Source organism: Penicillium robsamsonii (assembly GCF_028829455.1).
Source record: "Penicillium robsamsonii strain IBT 29466 chromosome Unknown utg000002l_segment0_segment0, whole genome shotgun sequence".
Lineage (NCBI taxonomy): Eukaryota > Fungi > Ascomycota > Eurotiomycetes > Eurotiales > Aspergillaceae > Penicillium > Penicillium robsamsonii.
The window spans coordinates 3,047,364-3,060,306 of NW_026643220.1; the positions used below are offsets into that span (position 1 = coordinate 3,047,364).

Consider the following 12,943-nt stretch of genomic DNA (forward strand, 5'->3'; position numbering starts at 1 on the left):
AACAGTTGGATTTCCTTTAACCTTGGGTAAGAAACTCCCATACAAGAGCAGGGTGAACAAGTTCATCAAGATGGGTCTCAAAGATAACAGGTATGAGAGTGCTGAAGAAATCGAAACCTTCCATTCCACTCTTGTGAGCACATTCCAAACGGGTCGAACTAAAGACCTCGCTTGGCGCAAATGGCAGCTCAAACAGCTCTGGTGGTTGATAGAGGACAACGAACAGGCTATCCTTAATGCCATCAAGGATGACCTCAATCGGTCGGAAGTCGAAAGCTATCTCACGGATCTTGCCGGCATCCGCAAAGATATATTATATCACCTGGATAATATAGATGCCTGGGCAGCAGATGAGAAGATCGGCGACAGTTTCATTGCAAGACGACTTGGTCTAGCAAGAATCCGAAAAGAGCCACTCGGCGTGGTACTCATCATCGGTGCCTGGAATTTCCCAGTACTGCTGGTTCTGCAACCTCTCATCGCAGCCATCGCTGCGGGCTGCTGCGCCATCATCAAGCCATCTGAGATGACAGTAGCATGTCAAAACCTCCTCCGAGATTTGGTCACCCAATATCTTGATTCTACAGCGATCAGATTGGTCTGTGGTGGCGTTCCTGAGACGACAAAGCTCCTTGAACTCCCCTTCAATCATATCTTCTTTACTGGCTCCGCGAATGTGGGCCGACATATCAGTGCAGCAGCAGCAAGTCATCTGACCCCTGTGACTATGGAGCTAGGTGGTCAATCTCCCGCCATCATCGGTCAATCAGCAGATGTAGAGCGCGCTGCCAAATGTGTTGCGTTTTCCAAATTTCTCAACGCCGGACAGATCTGTCTGACAGTCAACCATGTCTTCGTGGATCCAGCGGTGCATGACAAGTTTGTAGACCGATTACAATACTGGAATAATCAATTTTTGCATGGGGAACAAACAATCACCACGGCCATTGTCAATCAGCAACATTGGGACCGTCTGTTTAACCTTTTGCACCAGACGAAAGGGACGATTGTCTGCGGCGGAGGTGGGCGTGATGACTCGCATCAGATGGAGCCAACCGTTGTAGCAGAACTTGATATGAACGGTACATCCGCTTTTAACCCTGTCTTGTGTTGGGAGTCAAGCTGACTTGCGCCACTAGATCCGCTACTAGCGGAAGAGATCTTCGGTCCCATCTGTCCTGTGATCAAGGCAGATGTACGCCAGGCCTGCGAGGCAATCAATGAGTGAGTTTTGGATGCTTTTTGATATGGTAATACCGTGTTAATCTGTGGAATAGAAGGGAACACCCCCTGGCCCTGTACATTTTCAGCTCCAACAGCTCTGAAATCCAGAATAGTTGCGTGTGCCCATCAGTCCCTATATCTCGATAAATTCACTAACGAGATAAAATAGTACTTGATGACACAAATTCGGGTGGAGTCACAGTGAACGATGTCATCCTCCACGCAGGATTCCCGGGTGCTCCTTTTGGCGGTGTTGGTGGTAGCGGACATGGCTACTATCATGGTTCGTATGGATTCAAGACATTTTCGCATCTCCGGACAATCGTCAGTTCGCCGAAATTGTTCGACCGTCTGCTAGCATTCCGTTATCCACCATTCGATGCGGCGAAGAAATCCAAGATCCCACAAATCAAGGCTAAGTTCAGACGGGGAGAAACAATCCAGGATCAACAACGTGAAGGGTCTAGAATTATTGGGTCCAAACTCGCAGTTGCCACAGCTCTTTGTGGGATTGCTTATTGTTATTACTCCTACTCCAAATCATAGCTCATTTGTCCTCTGAAATCATAACAAAGGAGACTAAATGTCTTATATAGTTAGGTACTTCTAGAAAACGGATTGCATAAAAGAATAAATTTCTACTTCTCCTAAGTATTACTCACGATGTTTCTGCATTCCTATAATAGGCGCTAGAGTCAAAGGTTCTTTTTCCTGATTTAGCATACTATATCTAATACTGCCGGTATAGACAGCTAGATACGAAGATAGTTCAGGATTTTATCATATCTTAGTATAAAGTCTGGCCATATACCTACAAAACCTAATATATGCTAGTGCAGGTATTCCTATCGATATGTAATCAAATTACTTGAAAATATTGAGCCAAGATACAAGATTCAGAAATAATGTAAGTTACGACTCACGAGATTATGAAATTCTATATACCCAAATTGCCTGAGGCGCCTGTGATGCCCGCCCATAGACATGCCTATGATAGACATTGCCCACCAGGCTGTCCATAGGCAATGTCGCAGTCTAGCTTGGAGTGTATATGGGTCGAAGAAATAGGAAATATTAGATACGATACGATACGATGCGATACTATCGTAAGATCCAATGATGCCGCAGCTTGCTGCTTCCTACCGGGAAAGCCGAAGCAGCCTGCGGGTTTATTGCGGACTTGAGTCCTAGAAATGACTGTTCGGTGAATGAACGAATCCTGATTTCAAGGGCTTCATGTGTTCGAATCATTCTGGAATGGTGGCGCACGGGTCAAAAGCGAACTATCCTATATCTGGGATACGCAGGATCTAGGAAGTTCCACTTGATATTAATCATTTTCACCCCCTGCAAAGTGAAATAATCCTTTCATACGCCAGGTAAGTCTGTTCTCAACATCGGTTCTGACCCTGTCAACATTTTGTTATTGCGTTTTTCCCCTTCCAATTACAAGAATGCAACCAAGCTGTCTTTTCGGCCCTATTTTCTGGATGGCCACCCGTGTAGAACTAGTCAAACCCGGAGCTACTTCTGCGGGTCTAGCATAGAGGAGAAAATGCTTGGTACCGAAGTAAGCTTTCCTCCTCCGTATTCAGAGGCTTGAAATGGCATCGCCTAAAAATCGCACAGGCAAAGTAGTGTAATCTAGAACCTAGGACGTAAAACACCAGATTTTGTCGCTTCTATGCACTAGTCTCACGCACCCCGGACAGCAGGTATCGGGGTAAGATTGGGAAAAAAGGGGGTTCGAGCTGACAGACATGTAGGGTAGATCTCACTCAGCCAATTAATGGGGCTTTTCAGCTGACAAAACGGGCTTACCAGATACGTCCGGCCCATAGGCACCCTGGTGCTTCTTTTTAATTCAAGCTTAGTGGCGGCCACTAGCCTGCGAATGTTTGATATGTCCGTTCCATGTACCCCGTATCCGCAATGTAGCATTTCCTTATGATTTATCCCCGGGTCGAGCCAATCACGCATCTAGCGTCAAATTAGCTCCTGGAAACATGGAAGACCGGAAGCTGGAGTTCAATTTGCGGTATCATTAGCCGTAAATCTGGTGCTATGGGCGCCGGGGCTGAATCTTTTTCGGTCTACAGACCCCATCCCAGCACTCCAACGGTTTGAAAATACGCGAACTAAAACCCTGCGGGTGCAACTATATAATGTGATTGATCTAGCCTTGTTGCAATTACTCCAGACTTTCCATTCATTCTCTTCTCCCTTCTCCGACTTCTACCTCCTACATCCCCAAGATGGCAGTCAGCCAGTCTGTGGTTGGTCGTGCCAACGCAGAGAAGGCTCATGGTATCATTGGTCTCCTCAAAAACCCATTCGTCTCCCTGACATGCTGCTTTGCGTCTCTGGGATGTATCATGTATGGTTACGACCAGGGAGTCATGGGCCCCATCCTTGTTATGGAAAACTTCCAGAACCATTTCCCGACCTTTGGAGGATCCACCATTCAGGGCTGGCTGGTGTCTGCTCTGGAGCTGGGTGCCTGGGCCGGTGCTCTACTCAATGGAATCCTCGCCGATCGCATTTCTCGAAAATATGCGATGATGACTGCTGTCTTTATCTTTACCCTGGGTACCGGCCTGCAAGCAGGTGCTCAAACACCTGCCTACTTCTTCGCTGGCCGGATTATCGGCGGTGTGGGAATTGGTATGTTTAGTATGGTCATTCCGCTTTACCAGGCCGAAATTGCTCCTCCAGAACTACGTGGATCGCTGGTCTCTCTTCAACAGCTGTCTATTACCATCGGTACCGCCGTCTCTTTCTGGCTCGACTACGGCATGCAATTTGTCGGCGGTACGACTTGCAATCCCGAGGGTATCTCTGACCCCTACCTCGCTAGCGGTGCCTTTGACGCTAGCCTTAGCAACGGACATACCTGCCTCGGCCAGAAGACTATCGCCTGGCGCCTACCCCTTGCCATACAAATTATTCCTGCTTGGATCCTTTTCTTCGGAATGTTCTATTTCCCCTTCTCCCCTCGCTGGTTGATGATGAAGCACCGCGAGGAAGAGGCTCTCGCCTCCCTCTCTCGACTTCGCCGTCTCCCTGTCACCGACTCTCACGTCCGCGCCGAATTCCTTGAGATCAAGGCCGCTGTCATGTTTGACGAAGAAACCGAACGCGAGGCTGTCGGTGCTGGTGGCGCTCTGGCTCCATGGAAGGCGCTCTTTGTTCCTAACATGCTTAAGCGTCTTTTCCTTGGCTGCGGTACTATGATTTGTCAACAATTTACCGGTATCAATGCAGTCCTATACTACGCGCCCCAGATCTTTGCCAGTTTCGGATTCAGCTCCACTAAGCAGACTCTTTTGGCTACTGGTGTGACCGGAATCTTGCAGATCATCTTTACCCTCCCTGCCGTGCTTTATCTTGATAAATTCGGTCGAAAGACCTTCCTCATCGTTGGCGCCATTGGCATGTTCTGCTGTCATATTGTTGTGGCCACGGTCGAGGGTATTTACAAACCGAAATGGGACCTCAACGAGGGACTCAATAAAGGACAGGGATGGGTTGCTATTGTCTTCATTTGGCTATTTGCGGTTAATTTCGCCTACTCTTGGGGTATGTTTAGTTTCTATTCTTTGCGCCTTCCGAACTAACTATCTATAGGCCCCGTCGCATGGGTCCTCACCCAGGAGATCTTCCCTAATAGCCAGCGGTCTAAGGGTGTTGCCATTGTTGCCAGTACCAACTGGATGTTCAACTTCATCATCGGTTTGACGACAAAGGATATGTTGGCTTCGATGAAGTATGGCACCTACATTTTCTTCGCCATCTTCAGTGGCCTGGGCGGTCTGTTCATCTGGAAGTTCGCACCCGAGACCAAGGATAAGACCCTTGAGGAACTAGATGTGTTCTTCGGTGGCTCTGAGGCAAACATTGCCGAGGCTGATCGTCTGCGCATGCAGAGAATCAACGAATCGCTGGGCCTGGCGGGTGTTGACAGGGTCGAGGACCTGAAGGTTGCCATCAACTCAGAGCAGGTCGCGATGCACGAGAGCGAGAAGGCCTAAACTACTGTCTGGAACCCGAATGGGGATGAGGGTGAGCGGAGGACTGTGACTATTATTAATTGGACTTGCAAATATGATATCGCGAACGAATATTAAGAATCCAGCAAGTCCTGTTGTCATATGTACCAGATAATGCCTGGCACTTGAGACCTTTCCTTCTCTGCTTTTGTGCTCCCCTCTAGCCGCTTTTTTATCATAGAGTAATATTGCAGATGACCCTGAAAAATTCGACCTGCATGAATCATCTGACTATCATATGAGCGATCTGATTTGCTAGTACGATCAAAGTGGAAACGAAGTAGGCTACACACCCCGAGAAACAACGTGAGTCAGGGGCAAACTTATAGAAGACAGGGCAAAACAGAGTTCTATGCTTTCTTGTTTTCGTTGTGTTGATATCTCTCAGTAGTCACATGGTCTCTCTCTCTCCATAGGAGTAGACTCCTATAGTCTCTCCTGTGTGATTCCTCCCTCATCAATAGTTTAACACTTTCCACAATACACATATTGTGCTTTCATGATCTCATCTACTTCGTAGATTCTAACAGGTTATGAGCCCGTGGACTCGTTATTGATCTGATCTCACGATCTGTCAATATCCTCGGTTAGTGCTTTCGCACTGTGCTGTCGCACTGGGACCTCTGACTTCAGCATGTCCCATCAAGCTAAAATTTACACCTTGCCTATCTAGGCAGTGTGAATAGCTTCATCGGGTCTACGTTTGGTCATCATCATCGTCTGTACTCGGGTTCAAAGGGGTCAGCTCTTTATCTCTGCTGTCACCTCGAACTAACGTGGGGGGAGGGCAGCTGCTTACTTAACTAGCATATGCTAGTTTCCCTTTTAGGAATTCCCATAAAAGTAATCCTATAATCAGAGTTTTCATTAAAAATAACTCTCTGCTCTTTACAGCAGTCTTTTCTTACTCTCTAGCCTCCAGAGATCTCTCTTTTTATGCTGATTCCATCAATTAGCAGCTGATTTTCATCATCAGCATCTCTTTCGTCATCATTAGAAGGGGGGATTCTATATCCCCGAGGCCTGCCTCAGAGATTCTTATCTCGTAAGGGGATCATTATCCCGCCTTCGCCTCGACGAACCACTGTCATTTACGATAAGGCAGCCTGCTCTGCCTAGGATTCTCATCCCATCTAAGGGTTCTCTATAATCCTTTGACCTCTCGGTTATCTCGTAGTTCGACTGCATCCTCGAGACTCCTTATCTCTCTGAGATCTTTATCTCACCTTTTAGGGTTCGTATCCCCGGGAATTTATATTCCTAGAGATCTTTATCTCGTGAGGGGATTCCTATCCCATTAACCTTTCGCAGTCTACCTGCACCTTTAAGATCTGTGTCTTACTTTATCATCTCGACCTTCACTTCGTTCATCTCGCTAATAGGGATTTACGACTTCCCTTCCTCCGGTTCGACGCCCTTTCTACCTTCGTCGTCGTTTTAGCTATCATTATGGTAGACCGACTGTGAAGGACTACGGTCGAATTGATTCAATTGGACGGTGCCTGCATGCTGTTTAACTAAAGCTTAAAGATCTAAACTCTATGGGTGTTCTGCGGTGATGTCTTGTTCTCCTAAGGCGGTGAGCACCGGCAGATACTCCTAGTTTCTGACCGCGGTCAGAGACTGGTTGTGGTGAGTGCGGAGTCGACTGTAGTTTCTGCCCGAGGTCAGAAACTCTGGTTGTAAAGAGCGCGGGCAGAGCCCGAGTCTTGGTGCTGGCATCAGCCCGTTACAATAGGTAACTTACGACCGTGTGAAACGGGGGTTATTAGTAAAAGGGGTGCTTTAGTTATATAGATCTAATAGATCGTAAATTAAGTGTAGACCCACTCTTCGTTATAAGCTAATTAGCTATAAGTGTCTTTATCTATAGGCATACCCGTGGGCACGCCTATAGGAATATGCCTAAACGCCTATCTCGAGTTATATTCGAAGGATATAAAACTCCGAGAATAATAACATAAGTCTTTTAGTGATATAAGCTTATAAAATAAGAATTATACTAATTCTCTTTCGATCTACCTATAAGAAATATACCGGAGCGAGAGATAAAGCAGAATCTAAAAGTAGTATTTTACTTATGGAAAATGGCAGGCATGTAACACTAACTTGAATATATATCTTTAAACTATTATAGTATGATTTAATAAGTTAATAAAAATACCACATAATATGATATATTTCGATCAAAAATTTGTTCTAAGTCATATATATATATTAGTTTCTTATATACTCAGATATTTCAGTAAAATTTATGGATATTATAGATTAAGACCGCGATTTACATGGAGTTAGCAAAATAGGTGTAAATAACAGTTATTTATTATGCAAAGTCAGCGAGTTATACGTCCATTTTAGGTGACTTTATGCAATGGTGGGCATGGTGGGCATGCCCGTGGGCCGTGGGCGTCACGGACGGGCACTCGAAAATCCAAATAGCCCACCGCCCACCGTGGACGGGCGATGTCGCAGTCTAGCCTCTGTTATCGTCCTAATTTGTCGGTGGATATATCGTCGGACAAAACCCTATACTCGAGAGATCAACTGGAGAAAGGGAAATGAATTTTATTTTCAAGACTATATAGAAGCGAAGAAGTGAAGAAGTGAAGGGACCTGGCAACTTCTGAAGCCTTACAAAACGGTATGACTAGAGTCAAGATTTTCGTCATCTATCACATTAAGGAATTTCCGCCCTGCCTTAAATGCTGTAGTGCACATTTAGTTTAACTATATAGCATTTAATTTACTTTACATAGGTAATTTTACGAAAAGAGAAAGCCATCATCACTGAGATTCATTTGGGTACATGTAAATACTAGCTATCCTTGGCCATCCGTTTTAAATTGGTGGCCGTACCTCTCTTAGTAGTCTCATCCTAGTAGAACTGGGCGTTTGAATATTTTCTGTTCAAGAAGTTGTACATATCCACAATTTTGAATTTTGCTTCACGCCGGCTTGCATTGTTCATAATGTGACATACCCTAAAAGGTCTGATCCCATCAGATTTTATTATTTTACTGACGATGAACACGATACTGTTTGTCGATCTTTCCGGTCTTTTCTATACTGTGGCTGGCTGACCCATGACCATAAATATCGGCCGTCAGTTTCTCCATCCCACCAGCAAGAATACTCTTCGTTTTCTCTCCAAACAATCTTCACAATGGATGACTCTACTACTATTGGCCCCTTCATTATTCAGGTTAAGGGCCGACCTGTGACAAAGCCTGAGGCAGATTATGAGTCTCGGACCCAAGCATCAGTTGGCTCTGACCCAGCCATTTTCACCTGGATTGATGGGCGCTTGGAATGTGGTGAATGGTTCCTGGGGCGATTCCATATAGAAGACAGGTCTTTGATACCGAAAGCAGTCTATTGGTTCAAGAAGGAAGATACGAACCCTAACGCTGTTCAACACACTATGGTTCATGATGACGAAGGCTCTTATACGCTTCGGATGAGTGGTATGTAATGGCAATTGGTGATTTATACGAGATTAAAGTGTCACTAACGCAGTCTACAGGTGCACCTTTGAACGAACATCGCGGCAAAGTCCATGCAGCGCTTATTCCGCGTAAGTAGGAAACCTCCGACTTTTAACAAAATTGAGGAAATGGGTTATTGTCTAATATTGAAACAGCAAATGACGAAGAATATGACCAAGTGAAGATAATAATGCAGTGAAGGATGGATTTGGTTGACTTCGAAACCCAGCCATTTTGAACGTGGAGGTCAAACTTGCGAAGTGACTGGCACTGGTGTTATAGAGAAATGCCCTCTACATTTATATGTTAGATCTCTACTTTGATTACGAAGTGAAGGATACAGCTGCAAATCGAACGCATATAAAAATTGCGCAAACGTGTCATGAACCAGGAACTGGTCTTAGGTTTTATCCGACTCTTGCACGCTGGATGGTGTAGAGGACTCTGTCGGAAACATGATGCATCTGCATATGAATTTCCGTACCCGATAATCTTACGACATCGGTAGTAGGTACCTCGCATAGTCTTGGAAAAATCGTACACATCGCCAGATCTCTCCGCTCCCTCGAGAACCTACTACAGTCCATGGGTAAACCCGCGACTGAATCGGAGAGATAGTGAATTAACGAAGTTCGTAAGGCGAAAATTTTCGTTATAACATCCTGGATTGGTTGAAGGACCTATCCGTTCGTAAAAGCATATGCATAGGGGATTTATTGTAGTCAGCTCACCGCATTTTAGTATTCTTTACCGCAAATAACTTGAGCACAAAAAGTTGCTGCATGCATGTAAGATTCAATAGTTGCTGCGTACATTACTCGTGCTAAGCTGAAACACCAACCAGGGATGCTGCATCGGATTATGACCCTTTTGTTCATATTGCATGCACCATACACTATTATTTTTCGCCCATTCGGCCCCATTTTCACTCGCTTTCCTTGGGTATTTCTTGTACTGCAACAAATAACCTTGTAGCCTCGCTAGGCTCACTGATCTCTCTGTGATCGAAGAGGAAAACCTTTCCGCCATCGCATCAAGACGCAATTCTGATTCCTTATCCTCTTCTGATGCATCAACAGACACGTCACTGTAAATATTGGCAAACAAGGCATGCATCTGCTCGCGGGAGGGGAGCTGAGAGTCAAAATGCATGTCCACTCTGCCCGGTCGGATGAGCGCCGGATCGAGACTCTCTGGGGAGTTGGAGGTCATAATTAGGATCCGTCCTTCTTGTGAAGAAACCCCGTCGATCGCATTGAGTAGGCCCGATAGTGAGACTGAAGCGACTTGTGTCACAGGAATAGAACCTGGTAGCCATCTATCGGGTGAATCCGTTGAAAAAGCCACAATACTCCCTGACCTTGACCGAACACCTGTAGTCTTCATTTGTCGTCGACCCAGCCCTGCGGCGTCAACATCTTCCAGCAGTACAATGCAACGCGAGAGGACCTCAGACATCAGTTTCATGAGTTGTGCGTCGTTTAAGTTCGGGTCGAGGAGGCTCAAGACGTAGACATTCAGCCCAAAGAGACCCGCAAGGGCAGAGGTGAGACTAGTTTTTCCCATCCCAGGTGCCCCCGACAACAGATATCCGCGTCGGTAGGGGATTACATGGTCAAAATACCACCGGCGCGTGTGTGGAAACAGGTATTCATTGATATCTCGGAGTAACTCGTCTTTCTTCTTTTTATCAACGATTACCGTGGATATGTTTCGTGATGGCCGGGTGCTGAATTTAGACCAACGCGAGGCAGTTTCTGAACTGCAGATAGATCGGTAAACGGTGGTCATTGTCGTCGCTTTGTCCAAATTATAAGATTGCGCCTCCTGGAGAAGACCGTGTAAGGAACCAACAGATGTGCCAAGACATTGAAGCTGAATGTAGCCGCGCTCCTTCATCAGTTGTGTGTACTAATTTTCGGACGCGATGCGATGGCGGAATAAAATCGACTTGCCATTATGGTGAAAGAGGTGTACCTTGGAATGGCTGAAGGCTGATGGGAGGTTGATTCACGATAGATCGATAGTTGATGAATTTGGTTTCTTGGGCACTACTGTCTTTCACTGAGTTGAGGGCATCTTCTTCGTCTGCCCAAGAGATCTTTGACTTGCTGATGGCGCGTAGGGAACAGAATATTTGATTTGGGGGTTGATGATCGATCATCTATCGTAGGAGATGGTGATAAAGAGGATCATCGTCATCGATACGGACTGTGGTGGCGAAGCGATCGAGGAAATACTTGGTTGAAGCTGACATACAATGCAGAAAACTTAATGTTCCGGCAAAGAGAATACTCAGATTTATCAGCTTCATCGAATCAAAACCTGTGACATCTCGGTAGTTTCCAATCGAATGGGAGGATTGGCTCTAAGCCTACCTGCAAAATTCTGGGCTGACATTATAGCGTGTCTCGTTTCCAGCAAAAAGAGGACAGTGAATAGTCGCTATATCTAGGAGTGGAGAAAGGTCTATTTAAACACCCCAGTGATCTTTGGCTGTGGACCATAGGGCGAAAGGCAATAGTGCGGAATATAATTATCATGGCTCTGTATAAGGTATGGTCTCGGGAATTATCATAAAATTTCACCCAAAGATGTATTTTTTTCTGCACTGTATTTTATAAGATCTTCTGCTCCCTTGCAGACCCAAGACTTCACAGATATAAAGGGTAATAATGTACTCCGTACCGATACCTTGCATCCTCACAGAGGGTATCAATGTGATATACGAGGCGGCACTAAACCCGAATGGGGGCGCGGCTGAGAATGCCAAGAGGACCTCGAGAATCTGACGGGCTCTCCTCTGCCACTTCCCATATCCAAGTGGAAGTCATCCAGAGACCGATCAGTATCTACTGATACAGGACTCTACCTATCTAAGTCTCTGATTTCCGTTCCTTTCTCCACTGTCAGCTTGGAGTCAACTACCATCATTTCTACGATGCCCGCTACAGTTGCGCAGATTCTCGCGCCTTACGAGTACAAACCGGAGCTCGTGGAGCATATAGCCTCACGAACGGTAAAACCTTCTATTACTATACTTGAGCCCAACCTAGAATGGCCACAACGGTTCGAAGAAGTCAAAGAGCGGATTCAAAAATCCCTTGGGGCCTTGATCTTGGACATCGCTCATGCCGGCTCTACCAGTGTTCCTGGCCTACCAGCTAAAGACATCATCGATGTTGATCTCACACTAAAAGATGCCATGGATGAAGCATCCTATGTGAAGCCTCTTGAAGAGGCAGGATTTCGGTTCCTCATACGCGAGCCGCGATGGCACCAGCACCGGTTCTTTGTGGAAAACTGGCCCAAAGCCTACCACGTAAATGTCCACGTGTGGGGTCCCGACTCGCCCGAAGTTGCCCGACACCGTATTTTTCGTGACTGGTTACTCAGAACGCCAGCGGATCTAGAACTTTATGCCAAAGTGAAACGCGAAGCGGCTGAACAGACGGCTGTAGCCGGAGATTCGATGGAGGATTATAACCAACGGAAGGATAAAACGATCCATGAGATCCTAGAAAGAGCATTCCGTGATTTGGGTTATATCGAATGAGACACTGGAGAGGTGTCTTAATTGGTGCTGTCGGAAGTAAAGATGAAGATTGGAGCTTACGAGTCATTAAACGCTATCCGCTTAGCTTCACCCTATATTGCCTTCGTTTTGCCCTAAGACGGATTATTTAACTACATTTACCTGTAGTGATGGCCTACATAAATTGTAGTATCTAATAGAAACCATGCGATTCTTACAAAATCTCAGCCCACGTCCTATCGTAGCGCGTGATCCGTTCAGACGCAGCTTATATCATAAAGTCACCAATCAACAAAACCCTAGCGTGGCTATATGTAGATGCTAAGAGATAAATGTTTCAGATCCTACAGTCATACCTAATAGCATATCGCCATTGCCTAGTTGAACGAACGGTCAGCACGGTCAGCGCGCCATCCTACAAGGATTCTTACATACTCACCCTCTAGGCCGGACTGAAGAAAGAAGAGTAGGACAGCAAGTGGGAGTTTCCGAATGAATAAAAATAAGAACAGAAAATTAAAAACATACATCAGCATGTCTAAGGTGGTGGTCACCTAGCGCCCACGGTTCGGGCGTGGGAGGCTCGCCGCTCTATTCAGGGCATTCAGGGCAGATATTCCTCACCCAAATATTCTGCCCGTACAGCACAA

At 45.9% G+C, this 12,943-nt stretch overlaps 5 protein-coding genes across 5 annotated transcripts; 4 read left to right on the top strand and 1 right to left on the bottom strand.

Moving 5' to 3' along the window:
- Nucleotides 1–70: 70 nt before the first annotated feature.
- Nucleotides 71–1,770, top strand: N7447_004406 (uncharacterized protein; the record flags this gene model as incomplete). The annotated part of the gene is made up of 4 exons (XM_057228681.1): nucleotides 71–1,082; nucleotides 1,140–1,224; nucleotides 1,278–1,336; nucleotides 1,394–1,770. 4 exons carry the CDS (start codon nucleotides 71–73, stop codon nucleotides 1,768–1,770), a joined length of 1,533 nt encoding a protein of 510 aa, XP_057088022.1.
- Nucleotides 1,771–3,479: 1,709 nt separating this feature from the next.
- N7447_004407 (sugar porter family MFS transporter) lies at nucleotides 3,480–5,255 on the top strand (the record flags this gene model as incomplete). Its single annotated transcript, XM_057228682.1, has 2 exons — nucleotides 3,480–4,803; nucleotides 4,852–5,255. 2 exons carry the CDS (start codon nucleotides 3,480–3,482, stop codon nucleotides 5,253–5,255), a joined length of 1,728 nt encoding a protein of 575 aa, XP_057088023.1.
- Nucleotides 5,256–8,436: 3,181 nt separating this feature from the next.
- N7447_004408 (uncharacterized protein) lies at nucleotides 8,437–8,957 on the top strand (the record flags this gene model as incomplete). The annotated part of the gene is made up of 3 exons (XM_057228683.1): nucleotides 8,437–8,737; nucleotides 8,797–8,847; nucleotides 8,914–8,957. The coding sequence occupies 3 exons, from the start codon at nucleotides 8,437–8,439 to the stop codon at nucleotides 8,955–8,957; spliced, it is 396 nt and encodes a 131-aa protein (XP_057088024.1).
- Nucleotides 8,958–9,553: 596 nt separating this feature from the next.
- N7447_004409 (uncharacterized protein) lies at nucleotides 9,554–10,657 on the bottom strand (the record flags this gene model as incomplete). Its single annotated transcript, XM_057228684.1, has 1 exon — nucleotides 9,554–10,657. One exon carries the CDS (start codon nucleotides 10,655–10,657, stop codon nucleotides 9,554–9,556), a length of 1,104 nt encoding a protein of 367 aa, XP_057088025.1.
- Nucleotides 10,658–11,699: 1,042 nt separating this feature from the next.
- Nucleotides 11,700–12,314, top strand: N7447_004410 (GrpB family protein; the record flags this gene model as incomplete). The annotated part of the gene is made up of 1 exon (XM_057228685.1): nucleotides 11,700–12,314. The coding sequence occupies one exon, from the start codon at nucleotides 11,700–11,702 to the stop codon at nucleotides 12,312–12,314; it is 615 nt and encodes a 204-aa protein (XP_057088026.1).
- Nucleotides 12,315–12,943: the final 629 nt, after the last annotated feature.